The following is a 14,017-nucleotide window of genomic DNA, read 5'->3' as shown; positions in this document are numbered from 1 at the left end:
AACAAAAGGTGAAGAATAGTTTGAATACAGATAGATGTATACATACATATATACTACATATACACACATATAACATATCTAAAAATTACAAAAAATCGAGCTAATAATTAAAATTCAATTAAAACTAGGGTTTGTAATTGAAATCGTACTTAATTGTAGGTGTGGAGATGAGGATATGAAGGGGAGACGATGAGCTCAGGCGATGAGGTGAGATGCGAGAATTTGAATTCGTTGGAGAAATGATATAGTCGGGTTTCGATGTGAATGAAAGTATCCGCATGTACCGAAATGTATGGATATGGATGTTTGTCGGGTATTGGAATGGGCTCAAAATGACTCATTCCATTCTCTCCGCCCAAGCAAATAATTAATTTTTCATTCATGTTGGAATGGGCCATTTCATTTAGGTCCAAAATCATTCCATTCCACTAAAGTGAACACAACCTAAGATGCCATGATTTTTCCAAATCAGCTTCTACTATGGATATGCCCTGGTGTTCTTCCTTGGTTTAGGAATCCTATTTGGCTGAGTATAATAGTTCTATAGTTCTGATAATATTTCAAGAAATATATGGTGTATTGTACAGAATGAAGCTATCCATAGAAAATGGTCCGGTGGAATATATATTTAGTCGTCTCCCCTCAGTTTACGTGAGTAATTTCTGTTGACATAACCAACAAATATCATCTAGATTACTAATAATTACTTGAGCTTACTTTTGGAGAGACAACCGTACAAGATCAATTTAACTTGAATAAAAACTGACTGTTCAGCATTACAAAAATAACAAAGAACATCAAAAATCTTATATACAGATGCAGACATGCAGTAGTTGGATGGCAGCTATACCATCACAGACATTTCAAGAGTACTAGTACTACTTGTTTTTGTTTTTTTTTGTACTTTTTTTCTTGTATTGCAGCAGCATTATTCTCGAACACAACCACTATGTCAAGATTCATATTATTTTCTACTTTGTTCCCTTCTACTTCTTTTATATAAGGAATATTAGTGTGTCAGGTCTATGCTGAGACCTGTGGGATCTAATCTGCTCATAGATTTGTGCCTCCAGTAGATTCCTTCTCATCGCCAAATAACCGTTGCCTGAAGTCATTTACCATCTTAGGAAGTCCATCGCGAAGGGACACCGTTGGCTCCCAACCAAGAAGCTTTTTAGCTTTAGATATGTCTGGTTTTCTCATGTGAGGGTCATCTTCTGTGTTTGGCCTGTATTCTATCTTTGCATTTGGATCAATTGTATCTTGCACCACCTGTACAATGTATACACTATGTTATTTAGGAGGCCCTGATTATACTTTTATGCTATAAAAAGATATGTATATTCTCCTAGCCACTCCATTGCGGTGCATCAGCTTCCAAAAAATCGATATAAATCACTCTATTAGTCACGGTGAAGACAGATTAATTGCCTGAGCAAGTTCAAGCATGGTGAATTCTCCAGGGTTGCCAAGATTGAAAGGACCGACATGTTCACCTTCCATCAATCGCATTAAACCTTCCACCTGTAATTTTAAGCACACATCACAAAACACGTCTTGTCAATCTAAATCATTGACATATAATTAAGAAAAATTGTACTAAGCGAATTCACATGGGAAGGCAGTCTTGTATGAATCTTGCCCTACAGACCAGCTACCCTTAAAAAAACCCATGGCTTAAATACTTGTGAGGCTAAGATCTTTGATAAAAAAAATTAAGGCCTCTGGGTACTGCTACTAGTTCCACCAAAAGGGACACGTAAAATCGGTTATAATGGCTACCCACTTTTAATGCGCTTGCTCTAATGAATGATCTTGTAGGAAACAAGTTCGTTTTGACTTGATAGATTTCACAAAGCAAAAGAAATGAACATGTTAAAAGACAGAGTGTAAGTCTGAAAAACAAACTATTTACATTTATGTGAAGGACACAACAGTGAAAATTACCAAATCTGAAACAAACTGGAAACTTCTAGTTTGCTTTCCATCTCCATAAACAGTAAGTGGCTCCTTTCTTAAGGCCTGCAAAAACAAATTTAGGAGGAGAAAAATATTTGTCATGACTACATTGTTTGATTCTACATCAGAATTACATTACTTCAAATGAAGAAGAAAATCACACCTGAGCTACAAAATTGCTAACAACACGTCCATCATCGAGACACATACGAGGTCCATAAGTATTGAAAATCCGAGCAATCCTAACCTGCAGAAAAAACAAGAAGAATTTCTCGAACACTTGCACTTCATTTGATACTTTTCAAGAAAGAGACTGAATATAAACCTCGATGTTAAGTCCCCTGTGGTAGTCCATTGTTAATGTCTCAGCTACACGCTTTCCCTCATCATAACAACTCCTAACACCTGCATCAATTTCAAACCAAGATTCCAAGAAAAATTAATTCCAATACAAACAATCTGAATATAGACTCAATGCTGGACTGCAAGTCAGCTTGAAAAATTTATAAGAAAAACCTCACCAATGGGATTAACATTGCCCCAGTAAGTCTCAACTTGAGGGTGTTGAAGAGGATCACCATACACCTCACTGGTGCTAGTTAGCAAGAAGCGTGCACCAACCCTCTTCGCGAGTCCCAGCATGTTCAGTGTTCCCACCACATTAGTCTTGTGATCTCAACAAGTCAAGGCAATGCAAACAACACTACCAACAAAATATCTAACAAAATAGGAACATCTATAATGACATTGAGGCGAAAGAGAAAGGATATAATAGTCTTGACAGGATTGAACTTGTAATGAACAGGGGAGGCTGGACAAGCCAAATGGTAAATCTGATCAACCTCCAACAAAATTGGCTCGACAACATCATGTCGTATGAGCTCAAACCTCGGGTTCTTCAACTGGTGCAACAGGTTCTCTTTTCGACCTGTAAAAAAATTATCAACCACTATCACACTGTCCCCTCGTTCCAACAGTCGATCCACCAGATGACTCCCCACGAAACCTGCCCCGCCTGTCACCACAACCCGTAACCTCTTCCTCTTCAGTCCCAATGGAACTTTACCACCTACACAAACACACCATTTCAAAATATTTATATTATTTGCATTTCTTGTTTAGTGAAAAGACAATTTATTCGTGCTTGTGCAGTGGGTACAGTCTACAGATGATGTCTGTAAACTTTTAAACTTCAATTTAAAATACCAAAATAAACAAACATGAATCAATTGCATTCTACATTCCTAAATTTTTTTATCATAAATTTGAAAACTGATCAACTGTTGCTTTACATCAAATTTCCGTAGTTTGACATAGTTTAAAGGGACTTGCGTTCTCAAAATGTCTATCATGGAAAATATGAATAATAATATAAGATCCTGAAAATGGTCATTCTCTAACACTGAGATTTTAGAGTAATTGGTTTCTTGACATGATATCAGAGCTCAGGCCTTCAGATTCAATGTCTGCCAACCCTAACATTTCTCACACGAAAGGCAAATTTATGCCCCAAAAATGGGCGTCCGTGAATAATATAAGATCCTGTAAATGGTCATTCTCTAACATCTTAGAATAACTGGTTCCTTGACAAATACGCATGTTGAAAATGTGATATTTTCGACATTTGATCATCATCTTGATCGTAAAAACAGAAAAAAAAATGTTAAATACGAGATGGAGAACCGAAAATGTACCAAGATTCATAAGCGACTGGTCACGGAGTTCATACGTGATGCGACGAGGGACATGAGACAATTCGGTAGAAGGTAACGAGTGAGCTGCAGAAACACCTTGTTCAATGGCTAATGTTGTAGGCACATGAAAAACATTGAAAACGAGAGCCGGAATGGCGAATCCGATGACGACAAATAATAAACGTTGCTCGCCAAGCACGTATCTTATCGGAGACAGAACCGAATCCGAAAAACGTCTGCCCGTCTGAGGCCTTCCGAGCGTGTCCGGCTCCATGAATATTTATCACCGACACACTTGAGATTTTATGATACTATAATGTGAAGATTTGGGATGGTGAAAGATGGTGACAAATTTTTAGTTGTGCATAGGAAATGAATGTGTAAAATGTATTGAAAAAGAATGGCGAGAAAGATTCAAGATTATTTTGCATCAAAATTCGCGGGGAGATGCGATACCAGAGGAATGTAAACCAATTCAAAGTGTACACTTGGCAGTTAAACTTGTGTTTGAAGACTATAACTAGATTCATGTGCATGTGTGTATTTATGTGAAGGTGAATGCAGCACTACCAAGTATTCTTCATTGGGAACTTCAGGGCTGCACCTAGACCTGGCCACTTGTGCGGGCTGGGCGGTCCGGGCCGGGCCACACACGAGTTGGGCACTCGTAACCTTAACACTGAACCGGACCGTTGAATTACGAATCGGGTTCGGGCCGGGTTTAAACCGGAAAATAATAACTCGTAACCGGCACGCGAATAATCACGGTTACGAGTTGACCGGGCCGTGCACGAGCTGTGCGGGCCGAATTGTGCACAGCAGCATGAGGCTCCTAATTCCTAAATACTAAATACTAATATATATATATATGTAAAAACCGTAGTCAGTGTAGGGGATAGTGGTAGGTAGTATATTAATAATAGTTTTAGGTACTAGCAGTATGTGGTAGAATTTTCAGGGGTTGGCACGTGCACGAACCCGCGGGCTGTGCGTGCTGCGCGGCTCGTGCGGCTCGTTGGTTCGTGCGGGCCGGGCCGATCCCGGTTCCATAATTCTGTATTCGTATTCGATCCGTTGATTTAGGCGAATTGTGCGGGTTTGAACCGGCCCGGTTCAGGCCGAATAAATCCGGTTTTCCGTACGAGCCGGTCCCGAGCGGGCGGTTTTAACCCGCCCAGGTGGCCAGCTCTAGCTGCACCTGCTTCACTTGATCCTTTCGTCCCAATATACTTGTTCGGTTTGACTTTTACATTTGGTTACTTATTTTTCAAATTTTTAATCCTTTCGTCCCAATATACTTGTCCAGTTTGACTTTTACATTCCGTTAATTATTTGTCAAATTTTAAAAAAAATTGAAAAATAATCAACGGAACTATGTGGTCAATATATATATTAAATTACGCATAAAAATTAAACCGGACAGATAAACTGAAACTGAGTAAGTATTAATTAGAAAGGTTTAATATTACTTCAATATTTTCATAAAGAAAAATATTAAAGATCCCGAATTGAAGAAAAAAGTGATTATCAAATATCATGTGTTATATTTCAATTTACTCTTTTAATTAAGAACAATACTAAAAGCTCGGAAGCTTCAAATTTTGGTACAAAATTATTTAGCGATTGTTTTTATGTCAACAAACTCATTTGCATGCCAGTATTAGCAATAAAAAATTTGGTTACGACACATCACTGAATACAAAAAAAAAGTTCATAATAACCGAAAAAAACTGCACATGTAGTATAAATATTTTCAATAAATAAATGGTAGAAAGTTCATATAGCAAACTGAAAATTTAGAAATAAAGAATTAAACAAACTTGTTCTATTGGTAAATTGATTTGTAGCTAAAAAAACAGAGCTACAATTAATATACACAACTTCTACTTTCGAATTTACATGGATAAAACATAAAACTATGCAACTAGTGTACATTTATCCTATACCTTTTCTGTAAAAATTTTATTGTACAAAGGAGTAGTATTTGGCAATTTGTATTGGGAGGATAGAGGCATTCTTTCAGCATCTCAATGTTCCACTACAGGGGAATCCAACCCTGTAATTTTAGGAGGTAACAAGACTATGATGAGTATCAAAAGACTTTTATATTACTCCTTTGTTTTATTGTAATAGTCGCTTGATTTTTTGGCACACAGTTTAAGGTGTTTTGATCGCATAGATAAGATATCTTACTACGCGATTAAGGCACCTTAAAGGTTGTGTCAATAATTAAAATGAAACGGAGGGAGTCGTATATTTTAGAGTTGGCGGAGTTTATTTTACCTTAATTAGTCCAGTCTCAGTACCACAGAGAACCATGTCATTTGCTGTGAGAATGCTGGTTATCTTACTACCTGCTGATAGTCTTCCAACTTTGTGTTGTGTCCCTCTCAGCCATATCTGATTTGCAAAAACATATAAGAAAATCGAGCAAGATTATCGCGGGACTCATGCATCACGGGGTATGAGGGATAAGAACAATCACCTGAAGACTATTCAATGAAGAACTGCATTGCAGGTATATGAAGTCCTCAACTACTCTCATTGCTGTTATGGTTGTACTCTTTCCTGGAACTATCAACATCTGGGGCTTGCTGTTTTTTCTCCATTCCTTCAATATTATACCATCATTTAACTGGCAACGCTTTGCACAATAAACATGTTATGATATCAAGAAATGTGGCATCCTTACCTTGATAGAGGAACCTTCAACAACTGAACTAGCACTATACAGCCAATCTTTATATAGTGCAATTGAATTTATTGACTTTCGTTGAATCCTCCAGCTCCATATCGGGGCTTTGAGCTCTTGATGACGGTTGTTTATTAGAGTCACCTCCTGCATAATTTGAGAAAATTGATGTAGGCAATAGGCATTAGTCTTTGGACTCGAATTATACAACACTATCCAAGGCTGGAACTGACCTGTATGCTCGAGTCTAAGCAGCCTAAGTAATATCTTCCTTCTTTTGCATATACACACTTGACATTTTTCTTCTTATAAACATCCTTGTCCTTTTTAGATGTGTCAAACACCTAGAAAAGTTTTTACTTATTAAAAGACAATCAAATGCTCACCATGTTAAATAATTTGAAGTGGTAAACTCAATTGTGTCAGTTTGTCATTACCTTCATATTGTTGCTTTCGGTAACAACAAAAATCGTATTGCCAGAAGTATCTATACTTTGAACTGAGCTTTTTGTAGCTATTACTTGAATGCACTCTAGTTTATGCTCAACCATTTGCCAAATCTGTAGAAAGAGGATATAATCGCATAATAATGTCTTGAAAACTCAAATTTTTTGGTCATCAATTAGCACGGAAAAGAAGCTAGTGTTATTAGGTGTTAGACATTACTCGGATGGTTTTGTCTGCAGATCCACTCAAGAGGCAATTCTGAGGTTCAAGTAGTGAAAAGCATGTCACTGCCTTTTTATGCACCTTGATGTCTCTTACAAGAGTGGCACTCTGTCCCTTGACATCCCATGCCTGTTAAAAAATACATATGAGTTTTACTATTCTCTCTCAAACTCCTAGAGGTTCCTTTGATTTCTGAATGTGAAATTTTCAAATTTTAAGTTTTTTTTTAAATAATATTTGTTTCCCTTCTGAGATTATCATCATAAGAACCTGACCTTGATTGAACCATCTGCATATCCACTATACAGCTCTCCTTTAAAGTATATGAGGGCGTTCACTGATCCGCTGCAGTTACTTCCCATCTCCAGAACTTGTGTATGAACACAAGATATTCTCTGCTCTTACAGTAGAATGGATCAAATGCATGTGTAAGAATATCTTTCAGAAGCTGCAATATGAAGACATGACTACACTCCAAATTTTTGTGGTCATCGCTATTTGCTGGTATGAAGGTCGCTTCTAAGGACATATTCATTTTTATATCGTGGTAATGTTAATATTGGTACTGCTATTGCTATCAGAAATCTTTGTCAATTGCATATACACACTTCACACTCACATTCTTTGCTGCTGTGCGACCTACTATTTTTAATCTAATGAATTTATATCTAAAGGTAAGCGAAGTAAAGTTTTATTACTAGTACAACGACTAATGAATTTAATAATCTTTGCAGCTATCAAATCTGACTCACCCATTTATCTGGTTGCAAATAATCAGCTACTTTGAGTAATTCCTCGGCCATCCAGGTTATACTTGATAAGCGCCTTAAAGACTCTCTGACTCCTTCAGAGAAATGAACTAGCTTCTGCATTGCTGTTGGAAAAAATTAATTATCAGTATGAATGACATAATCCTATACGTAGATGGAATCAAGAAATATTTAAACTTGTCAGTGAACTCAAACATTGTGGATCCCCTGCTAGTATTCTAAGGGAACCATTGAACCTCTACTTTACTATGATCTTTTACTTTAATTAGGAAAGTGCATAGTTTAGTTATCGACTCTTTAATAGTTGGGGCATACCTCTACCAGAAGCATAATTGTATATGCATAGACACGCTAGAAGTCTTTCTTCAAGCTCCAGTCCAGGATGCACATATTGTTCAATGGAACCAAGTAAAATCTCACAAGCCGAATATCTTAAGTCATTTGGAGTTTTCACAATTTCACAGCCAAGCCATGCTATCGTGGTGAGACACTCTTGAGCAATCCTCTTAGACTTGCTTTGTAATCCTTTTTCCAGAGCATGGAAAACAGGTTTTCCGAACCTTATGATGTGTCTTGCAATTTTGCTGGACCAAGTGTCTATGCCAGCATCCTGCATTTTAAGTAGTATTGTCTTAACTACATAATAAGCAATCTTCGGTCTATATAAGTACAATGCTACACTGACTATTATCAACTTACTTGAATGCACTGATCTGACCAATCAATGTTTCTTATTATATTCTTGTGATGCAATGAAATCAGGCCAGCCTTCTTAACTAACCATGCTACTGTATATGGTTCTCCCGTCCAAGCATAAGTTCCACCTAGGTTTGATAAAATGAATGCCGAGTCTTTTTGTGTAGCAGGACTGTCATCACACACCAAGGCTTCAAGGATGATTTCCATTGCCTCTTTGCAATATTTACTTGTACCCGATGAATCTTCCTGTAAATTATTATCACCTAACTTGCATTAGAGTTTCTAATTCTTTGCTGGATTAAATTACAAGAAAGATAATGTAACTTGTGATGAATTATGTGAAAGAGTAAAGGTGAGTGCTATATCTGTTACTGAGTGTAACAAGCATGAATATATTGCTTACCAACATTTCTAAATGGAGCAACAGATTGGCTGCTAAAAGTTTGTGCTCAGGATGTGATTGTAAGATATTGAGCAGTGAATCACGAATATCATTGGTTCGTCCTTCTTTTTCTACCTGCTGCAATAGGCTAATTGCTGATGTCCTGAGTTGCAAATATATCACATTAGTTAACTAACTTGGCTCAGGCTGTGAATTTACAAATTGTAGTTTAATTTTTTAACCTTGTGACTTCACCTAAAAACTGAAGATATCAACAAAAGGATGATGTCAAAATCCCAACTCCTAAGATAAAATCTCCATAAGGACCATTTAGGCTACTGAGATTTATCTAGCAGCAATACGATTCATCGTATAGCTGATAACCTCAAAATTACCAGTTACTTAAAAATTGATTGTACAGTTTAATTAATGACAGTTCATGCCTCCAACTCTAAGTACTATGTTTTTAAATAATGTATGCCTGTGTATTATTATTTAGTGATAGTTACATAGCTTCATACCTTGGAATGTGAAGTATTTCATTGAAAAACTCGAGTCCAGCATATATAGCAGGTTTATGCGTACTTAACAGGAGAGATATGACTGGAGCTATTGGAGTGAATTGCGATATTTGCTTTCTGCACTTTCCATCAAACCGCATACATTTAACAAGAACAGCAGCCAAAGAGATAAACTCTTGTAGATTATCTTGCTTTGGTGCATTTAGTAGTCCGCATAGTACTCTTGGTGAACTAATTGCCTCCAAGTACATGCTGTTTGTCTCATAATCACATGCAGTGATTAAAACTTCAATGATCATCAGTGATGCTGCAGGCGGTGTCAGCTTAGGTGAACTTAAACTACATTTTTGACTGCTTGAGCTGCAGATAACTTCCAGAAGGACCGGTAAGAGTTCTAAATTATTTATCTCTGCAGGAGATGGATTTACAAAGTAAATTAGTGTGGCTGCCTCGTAAACATTCCTTTTCAAAGCAGTTACCAAATCCGATAAACGTAATCCCTTCTTTTTTATGTCATCTACAACAGACTTGTTCACTGAAATGATTGTAGAAAGTATAGAAACAGATGTTCTAATCACCCCTTCTTCTTTTGAAGTCGAAATTGCCATGAGCAGCTGATCTATGATTATATCCTTCAACATGGAATATTTAGTTCCTGTTTTTTTGTTTAAAATTTCATAAACTGTCGTAATTTCAACTGTGTAATCCTCCTCTCCCAGGTCTTCTGAGAAACATAACTTCGAAATTAGCTTCTCAAGTACCCCCACTTGTTCAATATGGGAGTTATCATCAGGATGTAAAAAGATCTCATCCATGTTGTTTCCGGAACTTAATCTTTTCTTTCTTCTTGAAGAACCTCCTAGAGGATTCTCCTGGCAATAATCATAGTTCTGCAAAGTTGCAGATCCTATATGATCTGATAGTTCAGAACCCAGCAGCTGTATTCTTTTATGAGATGTTTCTTCTTCTATGTGGCAGTTTAAAAAAGTACGTGATTCAGTTAATCCGGCTTCCAACTGGGATAAGTTTAAGTCTCTCAGTGAGCTAGAGAAAGTTCCAGAACCAAATATAGTGAAGTCTTCTCTACCGCCTTCTTTGCGAATCAATGCATCCCACCTACGGGTTGACGATCCAGGAGATTGACGCTTCCTGATGAGGTAAATGCAAGCATTTTTAGGTAAACTAGTTGATAACCCGTGTGAAGCACGGACCAAGATTAAAATAATAATATTAAATTAGTACTTTGGTACTATTGTGTTCACCCGAAAAAAGGTTTCCCTTATTTATAAAGAGTTAGATGCAAGAAATGTTCTAAATGATTATAGCATTATTTATACAGATCATAAAGAAAGCAAACAGTTTATGTATTGAACTCTGCAAACTATGACCTGAACTGATCAGAAGCTTCTTTGCCTGCAGCTATTCTTTCTACTCCAAATGAGGCTTCAGAAGCTTCTGCATATTCCTGATTCAAAAATATGTGCAAACAAGCAACTGGTTTTATTTCATGAAGGAAATCATATAAATTACGAAGAGATTGAGCCTCAAACTCTCCCATAACAAGGTGTGTTTTACATAACTACCTGAAAATCATCTTCATCTATAAAATCAGTTCTGGTTGAACTTGAAGATATCGGTGTGTTTGATTGGGATTCCTTAAGGATGTCCCGAAGTAATCTGATATCTGAGGTTTTGCTTCTATCATCTACTAGGAGGTTCTTTAGGTATGTGGACACTTTGGACTCTGCTGCTGATGCAACTGATATGTTTTCTAGAGGATCAAGTGGATGCACCTTCTCAAACTACATTAGAAAGAAATTTTTACTTCAAAATTTATTACATGAAACATAGAATGTGTCAATATAGAACACAGATGCACAAAAAGCTAACATCTTTTTTTATAAGGCTCATTTCAGTAATAGTCTTTTTCGTTCGGTAGACTAGTTCTGCAATAAGATTAGATTCAGTTCTTTCAGTGAAATGGTCAGATGCAAGAACTTAAATTTGCACACAGAAGGGGTATCAGTAATCACCGGAGCTACAACTCACCAGTGTTCTCTTCTTTTCTATAAGTTGTTATAACATATACATGTCTCAATTCATCTGATCAAAAAATTTAGTGTAGTATTACTAAAAGGGCTTTATTCCATAATATATCTTTAACACTCCCCTCACTCGAAAGCCCTCATTTTCTTCGACCCTGAGACCTCTGGTATTTTTAACCTCTGATGCCATATTAAGTTACCGGCTCTCCCCAAAATGTGTTAGTAGAAGGGCTTAATTCCGACTATCTATAATTAACAGATAAATACGATAAATAACTAAATTATGAACCATATAAAAGAAGATTTAAATATGGCTCACACTACTGTAGCCTTGCTGGCTGCATTCACGTTCAGGGGAATGTGAAGATTCGGTATTAGACTTCATATTTCTGTCCATGACAAAATTAATAACAATAAAAAATATTAGACACTTCAAATGTAGAATTAGAAAAACATCAATTGGATAAACATATGACAGAACTTACTGTAAATTCTCTGATTTATTCTCATTAGGTAAAGTTGCAGAAACTCTGCGACTACGCGATGCATCCCCATAAGACATAACTTGATAATACATTAACCACCCCTTATATAGCTTAGCGATCATTCTCAATCCTTCACCAACCTCACCTTCTCTGTAATTGGAATGATTCATTGCCCCTGACTTTCGTCTTGCATTTACCTCTTGCCTTTCGGATACAATGCATGACTCGAAAATATTCGTGCACAACTTAGGCGCAAATTCTTTAAAAATAAGTGTAGGTGACACCATTAAGGCTTGAAGAAAATGTATAGCCACTTGCCACTCATCATTTTGCAGCTTCCTAACCAAAGCAAGATAAAAATACGAAGAACAAACTAAGTAATTGTTTTGTATTTCAGCTGTGACTCCATGTTCACTAAGCAAAGCTGGAACCTGCAGCATTTTTTCAGCATTTTGTAACCTGGTAACTCTCTCTTCTGCATTGTTTTTTGCTAGAATTGCAGCTTCAATGCTCTCAATACCCCAGTAAAGATTCGATATTATCGACTGCTCAGAGAACTCGAAGAATTCTTGTTTTCCAGTACTCTTTAGCCTTGAACTACATTTATGTTTCACATTTTTTCTTGCTTTATCATCCACTATAAACTCATCTAAGTACTGGTTTATCTTAGACACAAGTAGCTGTATTGATTTAAGATCAAGTTTTTGATGAGTATGAGGTGAAATGAAAGAAGAAGAGGAAGAAGAATAAGAAGTGGAAGCTAATGAAGTGTGTGACATAATGTGTGTGTTTTCATGTAGGAAAAGGAGAGTTGTGTGTTAAAGATAAGAAAGGGTGGTGAAGATATAGAAGAGAAACATTTGCTTGTGAATGTTTCAGCCTATCTCTGAACTTCATTGGTCCCTCTCTATCTCTATTATTATATTTCAGTTAATAGAGACAAAGTTAGTGAGAATGGTTAGATTCCATCAAAGGAGGGGAAGCTGGAGAAGATGACAAATGTTGAGGTTGTTGTTGCTCTATATCTTCAACTATCTATTCATTCTTTCCTTTGTTTGTGGTCATTATACGTAGTTTGAATCGCTGACAGATAATTGTTATATCATATCATACAATAACATTTACAAATGATTGTTACATCATACATTATCGTCTTTACTACCATCGATAAAAATTAACATTTTTTTGTGTGTAAAGATATAAAAACGGCTCATTCATCCTTGACACCGCTTAGAACAAAATTTTTAGGATTTTCACTTTATCGTGCTTATTATTCGCTTCGACTATCATTTGTCAGGATTTTCAAATATAGTGTTTGTGGGGTAATGGTCACAGGTTCTTAACTGTATTATTTGCATTGAAATCATAGCATCGTTGATTTTCTACAGAACTGGAAGGTTAAATTCAGTTTTAAAGGAAACTCACAGTTCGAGTTCTCTCTTCTTTAACACTTTACAACTTTTATGCTTATTTAAAACCCGTTCATGCAATTTTGGTAGCAAGTCCCATATCACAGAAAAGTAAAGTCTTCCCTGTTTTCCCTACCGACAGTTAACTTCAGCAACTGCGTTAACTCCACGATGGTATGATATTGTCCGTCTAACCGATCCACGAATAATTCAATGCAACCAACCTTAACAACAGTTCATGATCATAATAAAGTATTGAAAGGACTGTTTTTATTAGAGGGGTTTGAGAATACTCTTACTATTAAACACCACATAAGTAATATCATCTGTTTTATATGACGTTTGACTTTTGTGCACACACTTTTAAGTGCTTTGATCGCATAGTTAGAATAATATTTTTTAATTTTTTCTTTTTGTGAATAAAAATATATAACTAAAACTTTAATTTAGAAAAAAATAATTTTAAAAAATATTATTTTATCTATGCGATCAAAGAATTTAAAATTGTGTGCAAAAAAGTCAAACAACATATAAAAGAAAACAGAGGGAGTAGTCCCATGTTGGTTGGATTGTGTGATTGCACACATGAAGAGAAACAAGTACTTCAAATTTGCTGTAAAATTAGCGACTTTGACTTGTCAGAAAAACATGGAAAGCTGGATTACATAGATTATCAGTAAGCATGGGAATTT

At 36.3% G+C, this 14,017-nt stretch overlaps 2 protein-coding genes across 2 annotated transcripts; both read right to left on the bottom strand.

The window, feature by feature from the left end:
• Positions 1-734: 734 nt before the first annotated feature.
• On the bottom strand, positions 735-4,141 carry LOC141724135 (UDP-glucuronic acid decarboxylase 2-like). The gene is made up of 8 exons (XM_074526144.1): positions 3,654-4,141; positions 2,730-3,028; positions 2,481-2,628; positions 2,285-2,364; positions 2,123-2,206; positions 1,948-2,022; positions 1,432-1,524; positions 735-1,272 (listed from the first exon to the last, which is right to left on the bottom strand). The coding sequence occupies exons 1-8, from the start codon at positions 3,925-3,927 to the stop codon at positions 1,054-1,056; spliced, it is 1,272 nt and encodes a 423-aa protein (XP_074382245.1). The 5' UTR covers positions 3,928-4,141; the 3' UTR covers positions 735-1,053.
• Positions 4,142-5,392: 1,251 nt separating this feature from the next.
• On the bottom strand, positions 5,393-12,883 carry LOC141677881 (putative E3 ubiquitin-protein ligase LIN-1). Its single transcript, XM_074483997.1, has 17 exons — positions 11,917-12,883; positions 11,751-11,820; positions 10,970-11,188; positions 10,775-10,851; positions 9,387-10,535; positions 8,887-9,028; positions 8,484-8,729; positions 8,100-8,394; positions 7,767-7,888; positions 7,290-7,409; positions 7,012-7,143; positions 6,783-6,905; positions 6,579-6,689; positions 6,346-6,492; positions 6,139-6,264; positions 5,937-6,053; positions 5,393-5,709 (listed from the first exon to the last, which is right to left on the bottom strand). Exons 1-17 carry the CDS (start codon positions 12,693-12,695, stop codon positions 5,692-5,694), a joined length of 3,993 nt encoding a protein of 1,330 aa, XP_074340098.1. The 5' UTR covers positions 12,696-12,883; the 3' UTR covers positions 5,393-5,691.
• Positions 12,884-14,017: the final 1,134 nt, after the last annotated feature.

Source organism: Apium graveolens, chromosome 1 (genome assembly GCF_009905375.1).
Source record: "Apium graveolens cultivar Ventura chromosome 1, ASM990537v1, whole genome shotgun sequence".
In the NCBI taxonomy this organism is placed as follows: Eukaryota; Viridiplantae; Streptophyta; class Magnoliopsida; order Apiales; family Apiaceae; genus Apium; species Apium graveolens.
Note: the sequence above shows the minus strand (reverse complement) of the source record. Positions and strands in the feature narration are given on the sequence as shown.